The 26523-nt window shown below is 46.0% G+C and overlaps 1 protein-coding gene across 1 annotated transcript in view; it reads right to left on the reverse strand.

Moving 5' to 3' along the window:
* SDK1 (sidekick cell adhesion molecule 1) overlaps window positions 1-26523 on the reverse strand; it is a gene marked incomplete at its 3' end in the record, with an annotated part of 423737 nt that overhangs the window by 53855 nt on the left and 343359 nt on the right. The window contains exons 26-32 of the mRNA XM_082490690.1: window positions 22148-22263; window positions 21689-21878; window positions 19602-19700; window positions 11471-11665; window positions 7177-7378; window positions 4220-4323; window positions 2403-2473 (exon numbers count right to left, since the gene is read on the reverse strand). Coding sequence (XP_082346816.1) covers window positions 2403-2473; window positions 4220-4323; window positions 7177-7378; window positions 11471-11665; window positions 19602-19700; window positions 21689-21878; window positions 22148-22263 — 977 coding nt within the window. The remainder of the gene's footprint in view (window positions 1-2402; window positions 2474-4219; window positions 4324-7176; window positions 7379-11470; window positions 11666-19601; window positions 19701-21688; window positions 21879-22147; window positions 22264-26523) is intronic.

Consider the following 26523-nt stretch of genomic DNA (forward strand, 5'->3'; position numbering starts at 1 on the left):
TCACTCTGAGGGTGGTGAGCCCCTGGCGCAGGTTGCCCAGAGAGGCTGTTGAGGCCCCATCCCTGGAGGTGTTCAAGGCCAGGCTGGACGTGGCCTTGGGCAACCTGGGCTGGTGGGAGGTGTCTCTGCCTATGGCAGGGGGGTTGGAACTCGATGATCTTCAAGGTCCTTTCCAACCTAAACCATTCTATGATTCTATGACTCTATGATACTCTGCCAAGCAGCTGCCTAAGAGATAAAGAATAACTCCTCATTGCAGTACTACTCTCATTTGTTGATAGCAAGCATTGTTTTCTTAAAATTTCATGTGATTCTCCATTTTTCCTTCCTTTAAATTTAGGACAGGAAAGCTCAGAAAAGAAATGGCTTGAAAACTGTCTTTCTCCTTGCCATGGAAATGAGGATTCTTTCCTGCAAAGGGTACTCTGCTAAAAGGTCAGGTCTTCCCCTTCCTATCTGCCTTTCATGGGCAAAACTCTGCTTTTGATGTAATGGATTATTTAGGATTTTGTAGGAAGGCCTGAGGGATCTGCTGAAATAGGTAAAATGATTATGAGTGGCAGCCCATAATGTGGTACAGAAGTAAGGGAAACATTTTTGTGCTGCTTAAAAATAAAATAATAATAAAAAAAAAACCTAAAAGGTAAGTTTGAATAATTGTTATCTCTACGGCAGAAGCAGAACAGTGCATGATCCTGATGTTAACTGTAACATCTTCCAGAACATTTGAAGTAACCTTGCATTATTGATATAGCAGACCTCAATGGAAATTACTTATTTTCTTCCTACTTTAAATTTAAAAATAATGGACTGATTGGACCAAGCAGCTGAAAGCACAGATAGCGCAAGTGGAGTTTGTTTTGTGAATTATTAACACAGCTCAAAGTTAAAAATTTAGCTTTGCTTGGAAATCTACTCTCCCATTTAGCTTGACTGCTGTTTTCAGTTTACATTATTTCTAAGACACTGCTGTGAAACTTCCTCTTAATTGGAGGCTATTGTGGGACTTGAAGATTTTTGTTTATTTGAAAAATATAGTACGGCTGAATTACCAGGACCTATTAATATAGATGTAGTAATGACATATAATCGCCCACAACTCCCTTGAGATGGCTCTGGCACAACAAACCCATTTCATTTTCATGAAATAAAAAGCATCCAATTACCTAAACAACCACCTATTTCACATTAACTACACACCAATAATCAGTCAATTGGGGGAATGTTTATTTCTGTGGTCCATCATGCCTCACATCCTCTTTGTCCTCTCGTCGTATACCTTTTTTCCTTCACCGTGGGCTTTATTTGTAGGCGGGACGGTAGATTTACATCTCTCCCTAATTCCTTTGGTAAAACGGCTCAACATGTCTTCTATTTGTTCAACACGCTGTAAGCAATGATGTTGCTGAGTCTTCTGCTGCGTGAACGTGGGCCAGCAACCCAGCAGTACAGCCGGGCGGATTTCTGAAGCGCTGCTGTACAGCCACAAACAGACATATATATATATATTTTTTTTTCCAAAAATGCAAGGAGCCCCATCTGTACTGTAAACGCATATGCACATTTTTCACTATAACGCAATCTGTCCAAAGTTATGCTTATTATGTGCGTGGGACGTTGTCTCAGGAGCAGGGTGGGCAGAGGCTTTCCAGGATAGGTTACGGATAACGCGCGGTATCCCACTGGTTTCTCTCTATTAATGCTCACTCTGCAAAAAGCAGCCTCGGGCACCGGGTCACAAAATGTTCCAGCATCTCCCAGGAGGCCAGTATTGAAAGATAAAGGCAGGCAGAGGAAATGCCTCTATAAAACGCAGACTTGGCACAAATACTTTCACATCCAACTCAGAAATATTACGGAGAGCTCAAACTTCCTTTCTTTTCTCGGAAGAAATCTCATTTTTTAGCCCTCAAAGAGCCAAAAGGGCATGTGGAGTTCCTCAAAGGTACGAACAGGATCTCAGGCACCGCGTACGCTTCTGATTATTTCGGCAGCTGAAGGAGGCGGTACGCGATGCGGCTGAAAGTGAGCTTTTGATTACCTGATCTTCACCAGTGCCGCGCTCTGTTGAATGTTTGCAATGCGAAGATGCACATCTCTTCATATCAGTGAAAGGACAGGAGAATCTGCACAAGTAACGATCTGGGGCATCGCTGCAGAACCTCCTCTACCTCCCAAGCTTTCCCTCTCGGGGCACAAAGTAAAAGCAACTGCCAGAAATTTCCATCCATCACTAAAATATATGCCTACATCAGAAAAATAAGGAAGTAACCGCAGTCCGTCAACTTTGCTACAATACTTCCAGCTCAGGAAAACGTCCCTTGCAATGTACCATTAAGGTCAACAAGTCAAAGCGACCAAAAAATTGTTCCAGAAACAACAAAATTTTTCATTTTACCTACCTGCCACTGCACAAGGACAGATGAAGTCGTGTGGGGAGTTACTGACACAGAACTGGGCGGTTCACCTGGAACTAAACAAGAAAAAAAGGTAACCAAAGCAGTTAGAGCATCAGGGTGGAACCCGGGCAGCTTATGCATCGGATTCTCTTTCTTCGCCGCTGAATGAAGACAACCTCCTATCCCAGCTGCTACGGGGTGGCTCCCAAACGCAACGTGGTGGCTATGGACGCTGCAGCCCAGGTAGAAGGAGCCCCTTCTCGCGCATCCCTTGCCCGACCCGTGGCCGTGGCCGCTCGAACAGGAATACAGGAAAAGCTGAGGGCAGAAACCCGGAGGAAGGCGCAGCGTGCCAGCCGCTCACAAACAACTGGATACACAGCCCAAAGGAGGCTAAACCAGCTGCGGGCGCGCTCCAAAGTGCGAGCAAACCGCTCCCGAATTTCCCATGGTATTTTTGCCACAGCACGGGCAAGCCCACCTTGTTTTTAGGAGTCAGTGTCACATAATCACAAGATTATTTTAGTTAGGCTAGCTGGATTTACCAGGGGTTAGCCCATTCCTGTGCCCATAGCCTCTAGCACAGACGCCCCCCCCCCAGCAGCTCAGATACGGAGGAGGGAAAGCTTATCAGGAGCTGACAGCCCTCCACGGGGCGATGCTCTGGTGGCAGCACCAGGTTTGCTGAGCAGAAGAAATGTTCGGTTTGTTAAGGAGGTGAGGAGCTTTCACAGTGTTTCCCCGCTGCACTGCGAGGAGGCCAAGCACAACTCGGGATTCACTGTAGCTAAATTCAAAGAGAATCCAAAATAAAATTTTAAATTCCGAAACGGTGAGTCAGCGCTGCCTCATTAGTACCGGTTACCGCCTGCACCACTACAGCAGGAAGGTGGAGAGTCAGGATGCCTTTAAAAGGCTGCGAGGAGCACTGTTCCAGTATTACATGGGTTCTTGTTTAACTTAGGCTACTCCTGAGCTCTGTCCTCTGGTTTTCTGATTTCAGGATCACATTCTCTAAATATTTCTTGGCAAAATCGTTTCCTACTTTTATATCTCAATGTCATATTTAACTACTCGTTCCTTGCACTGTATTAAATACTGGCTAATTCCTAGCACCACATACATACATATATATATTTACGTATCGCAGTGTTACCCCATTTCCCAGGCTACGGGTAAATGCCAATGCTTTTTCACACTTTGCAGAGTTCCTTTCTCCATTCAAGACATCAGAGCTACTTCTGTATTCAGGCATTGACTTTACACAATCAAGGAATTAGAAGCTGATCTCTAAGGCTAAAAATAAAAGCCTTGTCAATGTCATTCACAGTTTATTAGCTCTGATCTGCAGGATTAAATGCTCATGTTTCCAGGAGCTCCATATTCTTTCTTACTTACACCTCAGCCATTTTGCCATACTGCAGACTGATGTGGATTGTGAGTGAAAACAATTGAAGAAACTTCTTCAAATGTATGCATGGTTCTACATTTATTTTTAATGATCTCTTGTAAATTATTCAATTTCTGCAAAGATAATGGTTAGTGCAGAGTTTGGAAGCCAATCAAACGGAGTTTAATTCCATTTTGAGACTCCTGAAAGTATGATTCATTATCAAAGGGCACAGCAGGACACTTAAGGCTGCCTGTTATTAATTCAGCCACAGCTCATTACTACCTGTATCAATCTCCTATGAACAAAACCGCGTCGGCTGTTGAATTTTCGCTCCACGGTCCCAGTGAAGAACACATTGCAGTGGGCCCGGCAAACCCAGGAGCCCTGGGGAGCGCGCACCCCCCGAGCGCCTCCCCTCCTCGCTTACCATCCTGCAGAGTGGTGACCGCTTCGGTCTCCGCACTGAAGTCACTGTCTCCGATGTCGTTGGTGGCTTTCACTCGCAGTTTGTAAGAGGTGAACGGGTTCAAGCTGGGGGACGTAAAAAAAAATAAGGCTGAGGGATGAAATCTCCCCAGGTGGTCACAACTCGCCCCTGCACAGACCTGCCCGTTGGCAACCAACGTCAGCCGGCAGCTGGTCTCTTCTCCGCATTGCCTTTCCTTTGCAGCCTCCCCCAGTTTCCTCGGGACATGGGGGTGTGCACACCTTTGCTGCCATCAGCATCTCCTCAGGCTGCCATGGGCCTGAGTTCCTGAAAACACACACGGGTTCATAGCTGAATTGGGCCCCAGAAAATCGCCACAAAGTCGCAGTTCATGGAGCAGCGTACGAGCGGGGCTCGGTGGAAAGGGCCGTGCTGCCATCCAGCGTGCCCTGGACAGGCTGGAGAGCTGGGCAGAGAAGAACCTAATGAGGTTCAACACAAGCAAGTGCAAGGTCCTGCACCTGGGGAGGAAGAATGCTAGGCACCAGTACAGGTTAGGGGCGGACCTGCTGGGAAGTAGCTCGGAGGAGAAGGATCTGGGGGTCGTGGTAGACAGCAAATTATCCATGGCCCAGCAATGTGCCCTTGTCGCCAAAAAGGCCAATGGAATCCTGGGCTGCAGAGGGAAGAGTGTGGCCAGTAGGTCGAGGGAGGTCATTCTCCCCCTCTGCTCTGCACTGGTGAGGCCACAACTGGAATACTGTGTCCAGTTTGGGGCTCCCCAGTTCAAGAGGGACAGGGAACTGCTGGAGCGAGTCCAGCGAAGGGCAACTAAGATGATGAAGGGCTTGGAGCATCTCCCTTATGAGGAAAGGCTGAGAGAGCTGGGACTCTTTAGCCTGGAGAAGAGAAGGCTGAGGGGAGACCTTATTATGGCGTACAAGTATCTCAAGGGTGGGTTGAAGGAGGATGGAGCCAGGCTCTTTTCAATGGTTCCCAGTGACAGGACGAGGGGCAATGGGCACAAGTTAGAACACAGGAAGTTCCGGTCAAATACACGGAAACAGTTCTTTACGGTGAGGGTGACAGAGCACCGGCACAGGCTGCCCAGGGAGGGGGGGAGTCCCCTTCTCTGGAGGTTTTCAAGACCCGCCTGGATGCAGTCCTGAGGGATGTGCTCCGGGCAATCCTGCTTTGGCAGGGGAGTGGGGCTGGGTGATCTCTAGAGGTCCCTTCCAACTCTGAAAACTCCGTGATTCCATGAAAGGTCAAAACGTGCCGTTGTTCGAGTGTCGCGTGGCTGTGCAAAACCCGGCTGCGGCGGTGCTTTGCCCGAGAGATCCTCAGCCCGGGTCCGCGGGTCAGCCGGGGGGGACGTGGCGCAGGCGGGGACGAGGGAGCGAGGGGGCAGGCACCGTGCCCAGCGTCAACCCGCACGCAGCTGGCACCGCAGCTCGGAGCGCCAACCTTCCCACTAATCCTCCGCACCGTCCCGTTCGATCAGCGCGTTTCATTCCTAACGAATTTCAAATTAATGCTGTTACCTGGACTATTTAATAAAGGCAGTAACAACGGGTTCCCTGCAGCTCTCTTATCTGGGCAGCGCTTAAGATATGCGAAGAGTGATTTCCAGCTGACATAACCTTCGCAGAGCTGCTTCTGCCTTGGCTTGGCAGGGGAAGGTGTGGGGGAGGCTGCCTGCGGAGGCTAGAAGTGCAGAGCTGTAAGTTACGGGGGATTTAGCTAATTAATTGGTAGTGTCTAGCCATCAGCTGGCAGATGTACCACTGACTACAAACCCAAGTAAAGTTACTTGGAAGGAATGATTAAACATCGAGGGATAATGCATTCTGATGGGCCGCACTCTCGCATCACGCATGTGCTGCTTTTCCGGGCTTTCACGGGAAAACGCTTTCAGCAACGGGGAGAAGAAATCTTTTCGGTTGTTCCACCCTGTTGGGACACCGTTACTTACCTACAGCAACTTGAATGATCGGAATCACCTTTCTCGATCTTTTGTTTCCAGTAATGCCAATGTCACGTTTAAATGACATAGTTGGTTTCCTTGATTTTACAGGTTTTGACTGGAAATATACTGGGTATAATTCAGGGTGGGTATAACACCTCCAAGGTCAATGAATCGTGTCTATATTTGTACTTATAAATGTCAAGTTTTCTTTCCTCTGCACAGTTAGGCAAAAGGACAGCAACGTCTCTGTATCTTCTGGCACGTGACCAGTGAGCTGCCATATACCACAGCCACTGACGTTTTTGTAACAGACCTGAAAAATCCGTACCTGAATGCTTTGAATACTCAATTCTCCAAAAGCTCCCGGCCTTTTAGAAATAATCTGATTTGGACTAGCTGGTCAATAGAGGAAACGGACAGCAAAACAAGTACCTTCTCAAAGACATTCAATTGCTTTCGCAGATGTTACAAGGACTTTAATTACAACAGCATCGCTGAGGATATAATGAAGCCTGAATAACAAAGTTTAAACCTTCTGATGCTATCTATAAACTTCAGTATGGAAAATACAGATAAAAATGGTTCCCATTTCATCTGGAAAAGCTTATATAGAGATAATTGCAATGCAGCATTGAGAGGGGCTTTTAACATCAGTCACTTCTGAAAGGATTTTTAACTAGTTGTATTTTACAGAACATCGTGTAGCTACTCATGGTTTAGCCTGAGTAGCGTTATCTACCGTGCTGAGCTTTCAGGAAGGGCTTCAAAAAGACGCACTGCAATCCAACTTTAATTAGATTTATTGCATGACCTTCAGCAAATCTCGCAGCCGCTGTTCATAACACCACCTCTAAAATGGGAGCAGGGACCTCACTTAACCTCTCTCCCCCAAAAAGACTGCGAAGCTGAGCGATGCTTGCTTTGGCTTCCTCACTGTCGGGAATGGAAAGCGCGGGAATTTCTGCGCTAGCCTGGGATCATAGGATACCTTTCAATAACGCAGGACGTCGCCTCGTGGCTGATGGAAGAGGAGTAGGTTTGCCAGTCTCCGTTTGGCAGTTCTCGCACTTGTACCGTAAAATATCGTATCGGTGAAGATCCATCACTTCCAGGGACCCACTTCAACAGCAGACTCCGTGAAGACACGTCGCTCTGGGGGGTCATCAGCTGTCTGGGAGGTGCCGGTCGTTCTGCAATTAAACCGTAATTTGGTGCTGCTTGGAGAGGAAACTCAAGCTAACATAAAAGCTGACAGCTTGATCGCATTTTCATAGTGGTAATGCCACAGGAGATTGAACTTTGGGGTTTGCCCCATGAAGTAGACAAGCTATCCCGTTCCTTAACCTTCTACTGCAAAGGAGAGCGGTAAAACTGAATCTTGTCTCCCTGCATAAAAGGTCACCACATACACTTTCCTAGCAACAGACCTCAAACTTGGGGGGGGGGTTCCTTAGCCTGGCAGGTTAAGGAAGAATCATCAGGACCAGCAGCCAAGCCAAGCGGGGCAGCCTTTAACGAAACTCAGCTGTGCTTCCAGCTCCTATCGCTCTTTTGACAGAATTTGCCTGTAAACTAGTTCACTTTGTAACCTGGGACTGTGTTCTCCCTGTGCTACATAGAGTCCTCTCCCACCAGCTCCTCCCAGTCGAGGCATGAAGAAGAGGAAGGGATGAGCTGGAACAGGCTGGTGTGCAGCAGAGTCCATGCGCACGACCTACAGCTGCTACTGAATCCCTGCACCAGCTCGCTCTGGCGAGGAACTGGGAACCACCGGCACCTCCTGCTGCTGCTTCCAAAGCCCAGCTCGGGCTCCGAACCCCTCAGAGCCGGGGCTTGAGCACCGGGGCTTCCAGACCTCCCCTCTTCTTCCCTTCACGCCCACTAACCTCGAACCCACACGGCCAAACCGGCCGGCGCCAATGCTGAGGGAGGTCTCTCCAGAGTAATTAACCGTACCCCTCTTAGATGAGGCAGGGAAGGGTAACGCAGGTGTAAGCGTGCCAGGTCCCAACTGTTTCAATAGAGATCTCCTTCCCCGTCACTGTGTCTCCGCACTCCATCGATTTCAATAGAGAAACTCTATAGAGTGAGGAATAATTGTTTAATTGTTTATCATGAAGATTATTGATTCTGATTAAAATGTGTGGCATGTAATAAAGCAGAAATTGATTGGAGACACCGCAGTGACTTGCTTTTGAGAAGCAATTCAATTCAACTTCATCAGCACTTGTTTCCATAAACGCACCTCCGCCTGCCCGATTCCTCACAGCTCTGTATGGCCAGCGCTTCATTTCCCGGCCGTCCCCTAAAACCATTTCCTCTGTGTTTTGGCATTTCTCTGCAGCGTGCTCTCGCTGACATCAGTGCCCAAAGATTTGTAAGCTATTAGCTGGAGGAAGCCCTGGGTGCCAGCAGCCTGCGAGCCCGAGCACAACGCAAAAGGTCAATGCCTTACACTGACAGGCTGAGACAGGTACTCGGGGTTATTCCATGAGAGGAAGCGAGTGTCGTGCGGGGATTTAATACTCTCCGCTGATAAGCTTTCACCAGCTTGTGGTTTTGGGCAGGTCAGATCTTGCAGTCACTCTCCCACGATTGGGTTTCCTTCTGTTGCTAATGGCAGGTCTTAAAATCTCCGGTGTTGCAAGATATACTTCCTGACTGTTTGTACAAACCCATTAGTATAAAGAGTTTATTTATGGGAGTTTAGCCACGAGCAAATGCTAAGGTGAGCCGTTTGTGCAGGAATGCGAGGCTAGGCTGCATGGCTCAACGGACTCCTTTGAATTTCTCCTACATTTACATCTTCTGGCTCAGTTCTGCCCTGGTCGTGGTGTTGGCTATTCTGAAGGGTATCACAGCACGATGGAGATTTGAAGCACGACAGAAGAACCCTTGGAGAACACAGCTACAACACAACTTGGGATCTATAAATCACAGGTATCATTGTAAAATGTAAAGATTTACATTGGTATTACCCAAGGAATTTAAAAAGACAAGAGTGACTGATTTTGCTAATTTTCACGGGAGTTTTTGTCCCTGCCTGCCTACCTTAGTATCAAGGAGCACGAGGACATTAAGTGCCCTTTTATGAACGGAAATGAAATAACTTTTCACTCTAGAATATTTACTGCCATGTATACAAGTTTCAGGTTGGTTTGTTTATTTACTTGTTAGCAGAATAGCTGCACTGGATAAATGTCTTTATCAGCCCCTCATATCAATCTTGCTGATGGGAGATTACACATTCTTCTCTCTACACTTTACATATGGGATCGCTTCAGTCAACTCTCGGTGCCTTGGGACTCGGTTCCATAGCACGCCTAGAGACACAGCAGAGCCATCCATCAAAAAGAGAAAGGGTTCATTTTATGCTATGCCTTGCCTATTCGAGATAACCCTCCAGCATTGATAGCAACAAGGGGTGGTTGTTCCTGCAGCGGAGCTGGGAGTTCTGCCTTGAGCTATTGTGTATCTGGCAACAGCTTGTGCGCTGTCTGGGACATCTGAGCATATTTTATTGAAAAGGAGAGGCTCCAACCTTTCAGTATTCACTTTACTGGGCACGGTGGGTTTTTTTGAAACTTCCACACGTTGGACTTTAAACTTCCACTTTGACAGCAATCAGACAGGGGTGGAAGAAACCTTGAGCTGATAAATCTCTTTGATGGACAAGATCTTTAACTGAGGCACTATAAGTTTCCCGCTACAGCCCTCGAGGTTCTTTCTCTGAGGACCGCACTGTTAATGCACTGGGAAGGCTGCACACGACCTGGGGAGCTCTGCCAGCGGGAATTTCAACACCGATCAGACAGGCCAGAAGTAGTTGGAATGCACCCCACAGGTCCTCGCTGCTGCTGGTTGAACATCAGGCCAACGTCCTCTCCTCTTAGAAGTGTTGTAGGTAAATAATAAAGAAGACGCTGTGGGCAAATAGCATGGGAGATCCTTGCTCTTACACCAAACAATTTGCAAGGTGTAGAAAGGACTTAAACCGAGAGATTGCTTAGCAGACACATTTCAAGAAGTAAAAGTAAACATAATTGGTTGTACTATAGTGCAAGACTTGGGCAAGAGCCAAGCCCAGGCACCCCAGCACATGCAAAAGTGCTAACAGTATTGAAAGACGGCTGTGGAGGTCTGCCCTGGTTACCCGAAGCGTGCTTCTCTCTGAAACTGTGATTTTTATAAATCACAAAAGTTGCACGGTTTTAATTTTTGAAGGAGAAGTTTTCTTAAAGATCAATATCCGGACAGCACAATGGGTCAGAGCGGCACAAAATCCAGTGATGCACAAGGGAGTGATGCTGGTAAGGTTACCCTGGCCAGCTGTGACTTTGCCAGCTCAACAGACCAGGTATGTGCTTTGCAGTGGGAGATGGCATATGGTACACGACACTGGAGGAAAGCCCACACTCCTGTTCTCTACCAATGTATTCCCTTTTAGCTCTGATTTAAAAAGAAAAATGAAAATCTTCATTGCACAAGTAGAAAACATTTTTTTCTAACTGGCAGCTCTAGAGATCTGTTCTCAGACTGGAGAATAGAGCAAAAGCATTAGAAACTTGAGCAAAAGCATTAGAAACAAGCAGTGATGCAGAGCAGCTTCTGTAATACCTTATATGTCTTTCACATTCTGATACATTTGGTATCTAAGCATCTGGTTTCATTTATACACATGTAACTCCTGCTTTCTTCAAGCAGGTTCCCTACAGAACAGAATTTGATGGGGGATTCTGAATGCAAATAACCATTTTAAGGCTGATGCAAGAAGCCGAAAAATCCCGGGCAATGCAGATGCAAACCCTCTGCTGGCGGGTGCAGCAGTGAAAGGCCAGAGCAATTACTAACGCGTTAGGTCAGGACAGAGGCACAATGGAAGAGCTGTGGAGAAATCCTGCAACATCACCGCCTCTCATTTTGCCTTCCCTGATCAATAGAATTCATCCATCACTTACTTTCTTAAGACCGCAAACTTTCTAGAAAACGAGGGCGCTGAAAAAAAGACCTGACTGCAGGAGGAGCTGCATATGGCCAATATAGCAGCTGATGGAAAAATCAATCTCCAACAGCCCGGCAGGTTCGAAGAACTGTGTCTCATAAAAGTCTGTCTTGCTCACCAGCTTTCTCAAATCATGATGTTGCTATGGTTTGGGGCAGGTTTATGGGGTGAGAAGGAGGAGGTGTACAGGCTGTAGCCTGTTATTAAAATTCCCCTAAGCGCAGCACGGGCTCCGAGGCATAAAACAGACAGTACCTCAACCTGTGGCTGCAAGCGTTACCTCTTTTTTCTGTTGTGATCACTGTGGCTTCTAGAGGCTCCCCCCAGCCCTGCCTGGTCTTGGCAGATGTCCGAAAGATGTACGCTGACTCAGGGGTGAGGTCTGTAGCGGTGAACTGCCTGACTGTTGAGCCAACCTCCACCGTTGTGAACTTGTTCGGGCTGCTGCTGGCCAGACGGTAGGCGATCTGGTACCCTGAAATCACAGCGTCAACAAGAGAGAGAAAAAGGGTTCAGATTTTTTTTTTTTTTTTTCTGGCAGGGGAAAAAGAGCACCAAACCTATTGATTTATCATAATTACTTGTTTATCTGAGAGCAGAACAAAGCAATTTGCTTCCTTTAGCGCCATAAAACTCTGCTGGATGGCAGCCCGCCCCTAGCCAGGCGCCGTACGTAAGAAGGGAAGTCACACACTGTGGCAAACACGAGGGTCTACTGAACGTTATCTGCCATGACACCGATTTCACTTTCCATCTTTTATAACAAGAAGACACAAAACCAGTTTCAGCTTTCCTGAGCATACCGGTACCTATTTGGAAATGCAAAGGAACAGAGTCCGTGCAATTATCTCACCTGGGCGAGCCGGTGCAAGACAATGCTCTCCGTTTGAGCTTTCCGCCCACGCGTGCACACGCTGTTCTGCCCTCTCACAGTTTCAGCACCGGCTCAAACTAAAGGTCCTTCAGGTGCAGAGCAGCTGGGCTGCCCAAACCGTGCGGCCTCCGCGCCGCCCCCGTAAAGGCTTGCTCCTGCTTTTTACCACTTGCCTTTTCCTCAGCTCTCCCACTCCCCCGTAACTGCACAGCCAGTGCCGGACCTGCCGGTGAAAGCATCCTCCCTCTGTGGTTCGATATCGCTGCCCTTGCCCACAGCCCAAGGAAGAAGCCTGCAAGCTGTGAGGTCCTGCTTCAACCAAGCGGCACTTAATAATCAATTTTGTTGATGCCTGTAAGTGATAACCCCCGTTCCAACCTGCCTGACGATTAGGAGTTCACAGCTTAGCCTGTATTATTAATGATCCAACTGTGCAAAGGAGGGCTTCCAGAGCTTCTCACGCACCACTAGCAACAACTGTCCCCTAAAGAGGATCTGCCAAATGTTCAAACCCGTTCTGTAAACCCAGCAATTGAATCAGGCTCTCACTTCTGGAGCTCGACGGTAACTTCCAGTCCAGCTGCTGACTTCCAAAATCAATTAATACCAGAACTGGTGCGGGGCTTTATTGCCCAAGCTGAATGCAGTCGTATGATTAAACGCTTCACGGAGTTACGCAGGGCAGAGGGCAGCCAACAAATCCAAATCAAACCAGCTGAAAACAAAACAGTCGTGACACGATTCTGCCAACCCTCTGCTCATCTTCCGAATGACAAAGGGGTCTGCAGCACCTGAGACCATCTCTTTCTCTTGGAATTAATATCCCAGCTAGAGTTTGAGCTCCCGCCACGTTTTGGCTGTAACAAGAACAAGGGGAGCCAAACCTGGCGCGCTTCGTTCGCGAAGGTCAGGGCATGAAAACGGAGGCTTTCATCTTACCTGTGGCTATCAGACAAAATCAATGGCATCTATTTCCCGCTGTGAATATGGCGAACAGTCGCCACGTGCCCACTCACAGAAAAGGCACAAACAGAGCTCCTGCGCTCTCTTGAACGAATGCCATACTCGCGTGTGGTGCACGCTGTCACGAACAGTGGAATTTAATTGGGATACAGATGGTATTAATTTCGGCGTGCCGACCCTCACAGCGCTGTTGACGATGCACCGGCGTTCCCCTGTCCTTTGCTCTTCGGCAGCTGCCAGGGGACGTGGGGCAACGGCCACAGCTGCCTCCCACGGGACAGACCGGATGGCGCCGACACCTCGAGGAGTGACGTGGCTTTTCCCAGCCCCCGTGGCTTCGGCCTGAGCTCGAACGGGTTTGGGTACAGAGCCGATTCCCCGCGGTGCCTTAAGGCGCTGCGGGCACCCACGTTTGAATATATTTCACCAAAGTACTTCTGTATCTTTAGTCCTACAGTATTTTGATCTTTTTTCAAGTCTACAGAAAGACGGCTAGCACCGGGGAGAAGGAACGGATGCGCTACGGTCTTCTTTTGTTTATACAGATGTGAAGAATGCGGGAGTGAAAACCCCGGTGCAGGATCTCAGTAAGGGGGAAAAATAGTCAAAGAAAAGCGCTGGGGAAATTTTTTACAGCAGCAGGAAAGATGAAGGAAGAAGCAACTAAGATGGCTCAAGAAGTTTGATAAAGGGACATAAGACGTAAGGAATAAGACCTGGAGGGAAACAGAGCATATTAAAAGAAGAGAAAAGTTGATTTATCTAGTTATTAAAAGATAAGTATGATATCTGGGACACATCCTTGTCGAGCAATTTCCTCTCTTTTCTAAACCTTTGTAAAATATAAAGTGTAGTTAAAATGTAAGGAGGGAATAGAAAGATAAGTATTTACTGCTAAATGGTGGTACTCATGCTGGAAAGCCAATTACAAACACGCTCAGATTAGGCAAAGGAACACATCCATATCTAGGCCATTATAATAACTTACACAAGAGTGGTTCCCTGGCTAGTGTAAAAACTAATCCAGCCATGAGAAAGAAGAAATCACTTGTCGCAGCCTGTCTCTCTGACAGGCTCCACAAACTCCCTTTCAACGCATCCCTGTGAAAAACAGCACCAGCCTTCGCTGTCCTCTCCTACAGGTGCCGCCTTGGCTGCCAGTCCGGGCAAACATCCATTTTCCTGCATATCTCAGGCAGAGTTTACACACAACCCGAGCCGTCACCTCTACAGATCTCCTCAGAAGCTCAACGCTTCCCTCGGTCTGACTCAACGGTACATACCCAACCTCTGCACCCGGGCTCAGCTCGCTCGTATTGCTCCCTACGACCCACCTGAGAGATACCCAGGGGTACCTTAATGTTGATTCCTTCATCACCTTCTCCTATCGGGCGGTTTGGGACAGCCAGGATACCTACTGGCATAAAACCCACGGTTTTTCTTTTTTTCTGAGTGCCACACACTACGCAGTATTTAAACCACAGCTTGGATAATAATTAGGGCTAACACAAGATCAAAAAGATAAAATTATTAAGTTGATGAATTTCAGCAACAAGGGATGGGAGAAGACAGGAAATGTTAAGTGAAATCAAACGAGGCAAATCAATAGAGGTAAATGGAAAGTGTTCAAAGAGAAATTAATGTATGCTCGAGGGCTATAAGAAGCAATAACTGGGATTGCTGCAGTGGAGGAACAAGGAAGCTTCCTTCTCTTACTAGATTACGGCAGTAAGAATTTGCAGATATCTTAAATTAAAAAAAAATAAATAAAATAAAAGGTTGTGAATGAAAGTAAAAATCTTTAAAAGGTGATCAGAGCTAATTTTTATGGGAAAGGAATATCTTAGAGAAGATGAAGCATCCGGATAGTCAATAAGAAGAATGCGTATTGTTTTCTTAATTTCTCTTTTTTTTCTTTCCTTTTTTTTCAGCTTATAGCATTAGATCCCAACACCCTTCTACTACTCGGAGTTCCGCGCTTCACCGTGCCAAAACAGCATAAAAAAGGCCCCGAAAGATCGACTCTTCGGGAGTTTGTTTATTCATTGAAACTAGGCTTATTTTTGCATTAGCATCTTTTTAAGTATTTTTTGCACAACTGCAAGCAGTTTCAGGAGCTACGCTTTCTGAACCCAATACATGGCAACAGTCTGAGCTGCCTGTTAAATGTTAGGTCATCGCGACACAACCAGCGGATTCCCCAAAGCAAACAGGCAGGAAGATGACAACACACCATGAATATAAAAAGGCTTTCAAGCTCATCACCGTACAAAGCCCTTCAGAAGTGACAGCACCCGTTCATGCAGGCCACGGTGCAGCAGAGATACAAACACTTATTAATTTGTCACAGAACTTAGGGAAAGCCAAACGATATTGGGAGGTTACGGTCTGCCTACCGGAGCAGCAATCCCGTTTGTTGATTTTACTGCTTATCTGTTTAAGGGCCAGCGGGTGTGCAAATGCAGCCTGGGATCAAAATATGAATTTGCAAACGTGGATTACATCCAATTTTGGTTCTAATTCTCAGTGGAGTTCCTACACTCTTTTGCAATAAGCTTCAGGTAAACGCTAAATACGAGGATACCGTGAGGAATACTAACCAGGGCCTGGAAGGATGCGGGTGGACCGCTCGTTTTCCGGGGAAGCTCATAGCTGGAAGTGCACATATGCACGTTAGTGCATCATTTTTCTTTAATGGTATTTGAAGGCACTACGTTGGGTGCTAGTCAAATGGAGTGCAGGAAAGAAGACAGAGGGAAGCCTCAGATGGTTACTGCAACATTCCCAAAAGGAGAAATGGAAATATCTAGCTGTCTTCCACAGTAAAATATTTAAACCAACAAACAAGTGGTTTTCCCTCTTGGTGCCTGCCAGCATTTCATCCTGCTAATCTCCCTCTGAAACGCTAGAACATGTTTTGATATAGATTACAAAAATGTTAGCTGCAAAGGTGCTTGTATACTCAGAGGACAAAGCTAGCAGAGCAGGAACATTAGTTCAAAGGCTCCGAACATAAGTTGCTCTGGCAAAGCAAGTATTTTTTCTTTCCGACCCCGCCAGTGAATAGAAGGGCACCGCACAAATTATGTTAACTTATTTTTTCCAACAACTCTACTTCAGGGCACTTGACTGTGGGGGTTACAATGGTGTTTTGAAAGTTCATTATAGTAATGAGATTTAAGAGGTGTACAGGAAAAAAAATATGAAAAAAACCCCCCAACTAGCAACCTTTACTTAGAATGCTACACATTGTTTTTTATCTATTTTTGAAGGAGCCCGCACTTCTTATGAAAGATCACAGAAGTGCTCAGCGTGAGTAATTTTTACTTTTTCTCTCTGGCATTGGCAGCTAACTACCTCCTCCCTGAACCTCAGTGTTTCTATCATAAAAAAAAATAATAAAGGAGTGAGAACTGTTGAATAAAGACAATGGACTTCAAAGAGGTGGACTGCGGGAATTGGAAGGTAACGTCCCCCTAGGAAGGAATTCTAAGGGAAAAAAGAATTCAGGTTAGCTGACAGTTTTAAAAGAGACAAAAAAAAGGTACAACTATCCCAATGCAGACAAAAGACGTTAAGAGGCCAATATGTTTGCATTCAGAGCTCACTAATGACCTGAAAATCAAAACTGAATCGGACAAAAGTTGAAACAGGACACATGTCTAAGGGAGTGTATAAATAGACAGCACAAGCACGTAGGGACAAAATCCGAATGGCTGAAGTGTAAAGAGAGTTATAACTTCAAGGGCATCAAAGGCAACGAGAAAGATTTTCTAAATACAGTAGAAATCTGAGAGACAGAAGGAGGACAGGTCAACTACTGGGAAGAAAAGATGAGCACAAGACAGGTGAGACAGAAACGAAGGGAAGGCTGATACCTCCGTTGCTTCATCTTCACACACAAAAAACTCGGCGCTGACTAGATACTTAACAGAAATTAAAACTGACAACAATGTAAGTAGGGATGTAGGCTAGAATAGAGAGTAGCTTAACGAATATTTAGTTAAGCCAGATGCAATCAAGTCAGAAAGGCCTGATGAAAATTGCCCTGCAGTGCTTATACAACTGGCTGGAGCCATCTCCACATAATTAGTGGTTATCTTCAAGCGCTTGTGGAGGACAGGTGACATCCCAGCATATTAGAGGAGGGCAAACAGCGTACCCTATCTCGTAAAATGGGGAAAGAAAAAACAGAGGAAATAGGGACAAATCAAGCTAAAGTTCAATACCCAGAAAGATCCTGGAAAAAAATATGAGTCAATATATAAGCATCCATGAGGATAATAAAATGCCAAGGAACAGCCAATACGTATGTGTCTGGAGCAAATAACAAATATCAAACAATCTATTTTCCGTTTTGACAGTGTAATTGGTCAGGTGGGAAGAGTAGATATGATCCGCATTGACTTTAAGTGAGGCTTCAACATGGCTGCACACAGCCCTGTCAAAAGCAAACAAGAGAAACAGAATCTAAGAAAAATGCTACACATTTTGACTTGAACACTTAAAAAAAAAAGCCAAAATGTTGATGTCAGTAGTTTGCTAACAAACTGGGAGAACATATTAAGTAAGGTCTCATGAGAATAAGTTGTGAGTGTGGTTCTGTTCAATATTTTCATTAACGACCTGGCTGCTGGAATCGCCAGTCTACTTGCAAACTTAAAAAATAAAACCAAATTGTGAGTTGCTGTGAGCCCTTTAGAGGACAAGAGTGTAATTTAAAGTGATTTTGATAATGAGGAGAGATGGTCTGGAATCAGTAAGATGAAATTCCACAAAGGCACCTGCGAATTATCACACTTACAAAGAAAAAGCTTAATGTACTTATAAAAGAGGGATTGACTGACCTGGAAGAAAAAGGGTGGGAATTAATAGTGGGTAATAGACCTACGTAGTTACAACATCAGTGTTGCAAAAGAGCCAAGTCAGGACAGTATCAAGTATCCTGGGATGTTACCGGGAATGGACTACGCAAGACATCGGAGACGACGGTCTCCACGCTCAGCATGCCAAGCATTCTTCACGGGACGCCCTCCCCCTTTCCTTCCAACCCTGCGGCTGTATGACTTTATCATCAACATAGCAGCAATGAGTAAGAAGCAACCGAGAAGGGGGCGCGTTGCACAAAGCGCTGTGCAAAGACAAAATAAAAGAGAGTTCCTACTGCACCGAGACTGCAACTTCAGCAAATAAGGCTGACAAAGTGCAGCAGCAACGTGAGACATCGGTGCACAGGCGGGAGAGAAAAATCTCTTTTGTACCTTCTCATCATTTCTATCAAATGATTTTTTTTCTCCTTAGCCACATCCTGTGATTCAAATCCCAGTCTCTACCGAGAGCAAGTTCTAGGATGCACAGTTCCTTAAAAAAAGCAACAAATCAAACCCGCAGGACAACCTGGAAGCCAAGCTTCCTCCAGCCGCAGAGGAACCCTGCGTGGATTTGGCTGGCAGCTCACCGCTGCCAAGCTTCATGCAGACGCTTTCTCGGGCTCAGAAAATCCTGGCAGCAGCTGCCTTCCCATCCCATTTGATGTTCTCCCTGCATCTTCAGGGGTCAGGATCACTTTGGGGAACCGCACACCTGAGCAAATGTTTTGAGTTCTTGACTCAAGATTGAAACGCAATGCAAGACCGGTCCTTTATTTAAAGGGATGCCACCGAGGCAGTAGCATCTGAAGTAGGCACCCTCCAGCCAACGATGAAGTCTTTAGGAAATATTGCTAGAAGACTACGTGCAAGCCTGAACGATGGCAGTGAAATTAGAAGCAGAAAAGTCTGGCAGGCTGAGAACTAAACAAAACCCAAAAGCTTTTGCTTCTGTTTCCAGAATTGAGAGACAAATCTTTACTCACCAGCTAGAACTACTGTGAAACGTGTTTAACATCAGCAGAGAACACAAAATTGCTGGGTGACTATTAGCTACTTTAATTTTAGAGGCAATAATGGATTCTTATGTTGTAAAAGTCTTCACGTTTTAAGTACAAGCAGCGGCTGGTGCACAAAGGCAACCCAAGAGTTAGGAGAGCAGGAAGGTAAAAAGGTTTCTCACAAATTCCTGTCGTGCCTTGCTGCCTCTACCTCCCTCGATGAAAAGCCAAGTATGAGTTAACTCCTTGTGACCTGTCAGGATTATCCAAAGGAAGCAATAAAAAGGAAGCACACGTGAAACTGGAACGTTGGGCACGGCCGGCCAAGGCGAGTGGGGGGAAGGAGGGGAAAATCCAGCTCTGCCCCGCTGCAGCTCCCCAGGCCCGTGTCCCGGCAGGCAGCCAAGCGGGTTACCATCCCCCGCGCAGGTGGGAAGAGAGACAACACTTCAAACACAGTACCATGAACGACATGTAATTCCGGCTCAGGAAAACACACACCGCGGAGCTGGGCTGACCCCTCCTCCCCACCGCAGGGTACCACATCTCGCAGCCGACACCAACGTATTTTCTTTTCTTTAGCCGCGGATTTGCTCACGTGTGGTTTCCAATCCGACGTGCGAGGGGAAGGAAAACCCAACAGCCAGAGCTCGCTCTGGTCTCCAGCCCTCTCCTCCCAGCCCTGGGTTTACTGCTCCCTCTTACCCAGAATAATTCCATTGGGCTCCTCCGGCGGCTGCCAAACAATCCGTACGGATGTCAGCCTCACCTCGGGGAACACCAGCCTCACGGGCGGCCCGGGGGCTGGAAAGAAAAACAGAGATCCTGCTAAGAAGCACTGCGTGTCGGAGGAATTACAAGTTCTCTGCTCAGCGCGGACAGAAGGCAGCCCAAGCTCTGTCTCACCAATGATCAGCAGATGGTCGGGAGCGCCTATGTACATATGCAGTATAAATTTATTCTGAGGAACCCTGTCCGTGGCTAAACGCCTCCAGCACCCACGGGCACCAAACACGACACAGAACCAGTGCACCCCACAGCGTCTGACCGCAGCTGTGGAACGCGTTGAGCGGGATGCTCCGACCTCTGCGGGAGTTACGGCCCCGCAGCGCCGCGGGGAGTCCCCGCGAGCCGACGGCAGCACCGCTCCGCGACCCGTTCCACTACGACACGAGTCACCCAGCTGCCTTCGCAGAGAGGTACGCGTCAGCTTAATCTGCTTCAGGCCTGTTAGAACTGAACAATATCTCCTCCCTGTGCCATCCACACCAGCTTCGAACCGCCTTCTGGTTTTACATGTGCATTTTAAACGCTCAGGTCTGAGCAGGAGAACCTGAGGCAGGTGAGATGCGCGTTAGTACAGGCGGCTGGTGGCTGCACTGACCATCCCAGGTTCACAAGGTGAGGAGATGCTAATTCATACATTAGCATCCGCAAAATTTCCCCTTCGGCACAAATTCCACCTGCATTACCCCTGACGATACTTTTAATTAAGTTGAGCCCAGAGGAGGCACAACATATTTATGTCGGGGTACGGAGATGGAAGAACAATTTGTATCATTTGCCAACACGCACTTAAGGAGGGAACTGCTATAATGGGGTTATCTAAAACAAACAGTTTTAAATATTTCTCATTACAGTCTGATATGTACATTTCAGTGAGTGCTTTTCCTCTCCCTGCAGAGTGCTGCTCAGTAATTTCTCTTTGTTTCCTTTCAAAGAGAAGCCGAGTGCCCACACGGGCAGTGTGCTGGGAAAATGGCTAAAAAACCGGCAGGGAGCTGCTGTCCCTGTTCCCGACCCCGTTCCTGTCCCTGCGTGCTCTTACTCCTTCCAAAGAAAATGACTCGTTACGCCAGAAGTCTGAGTGTGTTCTCAGCCCAACCAAATTACCTTAATGAAGCTGCTTCTAGAAACCAAAGTTTACTCCATACCTGTTGAAAAGATTTTGATGAAAAAGAGAGACTTATTTTGGGTTTTGTTCACCTTCATTGGGAGCAATAAGCAGAAGCCTCTCACATTGATATTAACCTTAATCTAATACTGGAAAGGTAAGGAAACTATAAGTAACTTTACCATCTGCAAAGCCAAAAATGTGTTAAGAGTTGAACTAAATTTCGGTAAAACCCCATTGGCAGGAATGGTCCCACCACGCGGAGGTGAGCGGGCAGTGCCGGGGCGAGGAGCTCGCTTGGGTTCCTTCAACGCATCGTAACCTGCACTCGGGAGTCCCTGAGCTCGTGGGAAGCGCTGGAGGCAGTTGCAAAAGGAAGCTGGTATGATCATCTTCCGGGGTCAATGCCTTATTCTTTTCGGAAAAGAACTGAAAATGGATTACTGAAATTGCAATTTCTGTACCTCTCCTTCAGACCAATCAGACCCAGATTTGTTTATGCCTTTCAACTGCAGCGCACTTACTTTTTTTTTTATTAGAGCATGATTGAACTTCAATAGGAATTTATAATTGGACTCAAAATTGTCTTCAATAGAAATTGTCTACACTGAGCTTCAGAGTACAGTTTTAGAAGTTTTTTTTCCTCTTCATCAGCTGCAGAGAAAGACGAAATGGGGGACTCTGGTTTTCTGTGGTTTTGCCAAATCCTCAGCCCCCGACCGCTGGAACAGTGCCAAGTTATACTGGGTGGGGACCCAGTTCTTTAAGTTCAAAGTTGCAAAAAGACCCGACAAAGAGCCTTAGTTTGGGCTTTTGTCTACACTTGTGTCACTAATAGAAAGCAGCGTTTAAAAGCTGGATCACACAAGATACTTATTTTGGTAATCTGTAAACTTACCATCATCCTTGGTTCTTTCAGTAACTGGAGGAGAGCTGGGGACTCCATCTCCGATACGAGTGAACGCCAACACCTGGATCTCATAGAGGACGTATTTCCGCAAGCCAGACAGCAGGAAAGACTGACTGTGGTTACCTCTTACTATTTGGCTCTTTGGTTCAGAGTCCAAATCTTTTGCTTTGAAAAGTATCTGCAGAATAAACGTGTATGAAATATAGAAAGAAAAAGACATGAGGACTGAAAAGAGGGGTACGCATTTTAGATTCCTCCTTTTCACAAAATAAAATGAGATGATATTCAAAACCAACACGCTCCCATTATTTTCTCTGGCTGACTTTGGAATAATACAAATATCCAGCAGATGAATAATAAACAACAAATGCAAAAACATATACAGGTAAGCATTAAAAACTAAGTAAGCATTAAAAACTAAGTAAGCATGAAACTCCAGTTGCATACCTTGTAACCCAGGACGAGACCATTCTGCTCGGACTCGGGGACTGCGGTCCACGTCAGGAGGATCTGGGTTGAGCTCACGGCTTCAGCAGAGACATTCTCAGGCGGAGCAGAGGGAACTGGAATCACACGGCATTACCAGAAAGCGGAAATAGGTAAGACATACCAGATCATTTTGCTCCATCTCTCTATCTGTTTGGGATAGTTCCAGATTCCCATAGAAGAGCATTCAAATCCAACAGGACAGGAAGAGGCTCTGGACAATCCCTTCTCCTGTATTCATTCGACATCATCTTTATATTTCAGTCTGCTTCACAGTTTCTTGCCGGCTCATCTCAGAAATCACAACGTTTGTAAAGAGCTAAACATTTAATACTAACCAGCGCCTACCGCCAGACAGTAAATATGGACAGATACGAATAAACTTCAAGTTCTACGTATCTGTAGTAACTAGAACCAAGTTGAAATGGCTGGACTTCTGTAGAAGTCCATCTCCTAGTATGTCTTTCCCGTACATTTTACTTCCCTATGCCAAAAGCTGGAAAACTTTATGAATGGGAGTTTATCTAACGGCACGATCTAACCTAACAAGAAGTTTTACGCCACTCTGGCTTCCTATACCATGTGACAGGAAAGTATAGCATCTTGTCTAGAGTTAGCAATAATTTCAGCCACTGGATTGCACTCCCAGTTCAGTAAGAAGTTCTTTAACCTCTAAGGCTTGTGATTATGTGATAGTGCTCAACATTTGTAATACATCAATTATAGACGGATACATTAACGCAAGGTGTACTTTCAGGGACTGATATGGTGTAAATGAAAGATATGCCTATTTCATTTATGTTGCAAAATTGGCTCTTATGAAACTAGAAACATCATTAGGACTGATGGCACAGGAACACTGTAATTTTCTCTGACTGGAGAGAAGAGCAAACTTGCATTTTCTCACGCCATTAAAACTCTAACCGCTGCAGAGCAACCACACAACTGCGAGCGTTTGTGGGCAAGCTTAATAGCATGCCATGTTACACAAGCAGAATTTGAGGCTATTTTTAAGCGTTCACATTTTATGCTGCCCTTTTGCGTTTTTTTTTTTTTTTTTTATTTCTTGTGGCATTTCCAACATCTGAAGGGTACAGTCTCTTCTAAAGCACGACACACCTGTCCGACCCCAAGAGAACACTTCACCAAGTTATGTTACACAAACACTTATGGACAGTAAGGCTTGATTAGGTCCTGAATATATCACAAACAAGGAGCACAAATCTCTGCCAAAAGTAATGCTTTCCCGGCTGTCCAAATGAAAGAACAGATCCGCTGTTTTGAAGGCGAGCTCCCGAAGCTCCTAGCAACATGAACGCGATAATGAGTATGACAGCAGAATTAATATAAATTGAAAAAAAACCCCACACCGCTCCCCACCCTTGTGCACTCAAGGTTAACCGCAGAGATAGTCATTTCTGAAACAATTTCCCTGTTACCAATTATTTGGGACATGAGAAACAGAGCACCAGCTCACAACACTGCAGCAGACTAAAATCCAATTTTTCTTCCCCTCCAACGCTGAAGTGCCTTTTTTTTTTTTTTTTTTTTTTTAAATCTTCTCCTAGATTTATCCCCCACAAGGATATAATTATGTTAAAGGAAAATAGATTGCCAGGAGCCATGAATGTCTTTGGATAGCTGCCATAACTTTATCTGTAGATCTTCACAAAGAGCTACTCCCACATGAATCACTTCTGGAGAAAGAAAGGGTGGAGGTGGGTCGCAGGAAACCCGAACGCGTCGAGGAAAGCAGCCCTTTCCAGCCACGTTTATTTTTATTTTATCTGGTTCGAAGCCTTTCAAGAGGGGAAAACTTTCTTTATTTTACAAATATTTCTTTTCCTCTTTGATCAGCAGCCACGAGAGCTCCCGAATGCACAAAAGGTGGAGGCTGTGCCCGGGCTGGCCCTGCGTGCGCGACCGCTTTGAGGTGCGCGTAGGATCACGCTGCTGGCAGGGGGACGGGAAAGCTAACAAAGGAGAGAATGGTCGAGCCGAAGATTTATTAGCCCAGGCTCCTCTTAACTCCCAGTGACAGCCAGAGCAGCTGAATGTCCCCTCTCCCTGGAAAGGAATCTAAGCCCAGTGCCTAAATGGCAAAGAAAAAACCCCTCGCGTTCACTGAGCGAGCTTTAATTCTCCGCTTTTCGTATTAGTTTTGAGAATTTTGTTCCAATACGGATGTATGAATTCAGCACCTGCAACCGATATTGTGGATCCTATTGTTGCCGGTCTTTTAACAAGTAACAGACTTTGATCGACCCTTTAAGAACAAATTGAAACGTGACCTCCATTCCTCCGACCTCTCTCAGGATATCCTGATTCAAAGAAATTACAGTTTGCTAAGACTAATTAGTGGCTTGAGAGAGGCGTATAGATCCCTCTTTCCTCTGCAAGCGCCCTTCTCTAATGCTCCTTTCCTTAACCGTTGTGCCGAAGACTTTGTTATAAGCTCCAAAGCCGAGTTCTCATTAGGAACCCGCAAGAACAGTACGGAAGCCAAGCAATGGTGCCCAAAAAACCCTCATGGCTTTAACGAAACGAACCGGAAATACTGAAACGAAATGATGAGCTAATCCAGCAAACTGCCAGCTGCACGGTACGCTTTAGAAGATCAAACGAAAGAAATTAGAGAGTTACTGGCACTTTGCACTGGAACTTCAATAAGAACTCAAGTTTTTAAGGTTATCTGTGTCAGCATCTGAGCTCGTGCATCCTCTTTACATCTGACATAGCCACATTTGATATACAGCAAATGATGCTGTTTTATGTCTCTAACCAGGCCAAAAGCAGCTTTTAATAAGCTAGCTTGTATTCCGGCTTTCTAAGGAAGCTACATAGTGGGATGCGGTGGTTCTCTCCACCTCTACGGCTCCTTTTAGCTGAACATCCATTAATGTTTTTTGAAAGTACAAATTAAGCTGGCATATTGTACAGCGGACGTCAATTAAGAAGTGCAAATTTAGAGCAAAGTTCATGGCAAAAGTAGCGTAGCTGCAGTACACAATCGTTTCGCCTATAAAATTACATCCCCGCAGGCCAAATTCTCAGCGTGCGTGAACTGACGAATCCCTGCAGTGACATTGGACCACATCTGAATTATCAAGCGATGCTTTATCACAGCACAGTAACTGCTTCACGAAGGTCAGCCTCTGAAACATCAAGAGCTTGATCCTTGCCACGGACGTGTGCCCATCCTCCTACAGCAGCTGATTTTGTAAGACAAGTGTACGCATTCATGGAGCTGAATATTAGGACCCCCCAAAATATTAAGGCACTGGGTTAGGTGTATTTGGGATGAACTGTTTGAAAATAAAAGAGTTTATATCTCCAAGGAAGCAGCCCTGCCAAGGTTGTTCTCATACATTAGAGGTCTTTGCATCTTCTTGCTTTCTCCGTATCGTACCTACTATCATCGTCGATTTATCGAGTGGAAACTGAGCTTGTAACCCCGCAGTTATTTTACACTGTAAAAATTAATGAGTTATTTAATTTCTAACATTATAAAAACACTTTGGATTGATAAAACCTGTCCTGTTTAAAAATCCCAGCTCACCCCCCTCCATCTTCACCTGCCTGCAACCCTATCCCAGATTCTCATTCTAGGGTTTCCCAACTGTTTTCCAAGTCTGGGTTACCAAAACCTACAGCACTATTTATTCTCGCACCGTTCCTTTGGTTTCAAGATGGTTTATATTCAAGAGCTTCAGAAACCAGAAAGTACCTGTAACGCTTTGCTCCTTTATTGTTAGCATGCGCGCTCAGCCATCAGCGATACGATCGCGCATCCTAAAATAAACAGAAGTGCTCAATACAGCTTTATTTTCAATAAATATTTTGGACTCCAGTGGCCGCCCTGTCATCAGGTACCCCGAGCTGACGTAGTGCCCAGGCTTTAACTTCTTACGCTCCTTGGCTGGTGTAACACAGAACCGTGCGTTCTGCCAACGCACCCCCGCGTGGTCCCGGGCCAAGCCACCTCTGGCCAGCTGTGAGGGACGTTTACAATCTGCAGCACGCGGCAAGGCAACTGCCCTAACACTCTGTACCCACAAAATGGAAAAAGAAGTATTTTGGACACCTGCTTTTAAAGTACTTTGAAAACATAAGCGATAAATAGAATTTCCCTTAGAGTTCGGAAGACAGACCTAAAAATGCTTTGACCTTTCTCTCTGTCTTTAGATATCTTTTATTTGCATTTTAACCCTGTTTGACGGCGCGTACAGGTCAATCGCAGATTCCCTGAAGTCCTCTCGTGCAGCTTGCCGCTATGCCAGCGCTTCCTGTATATCCGAAATGTAAAAAGACACAGCCAAAAGTCTGAGCCCTGACTT

Source organism: Vanellus vanellus (genome assembly GCF_965231255.1).
Source record: "Vanellus vanellus genome assembly, chromosome: 14".
Lineage (NCBI taxonomy): Eukaryota > Metazoa > Chordata > Aves > Charadriiformes > Charadriidae > Vanellus > Vanellus vanellus.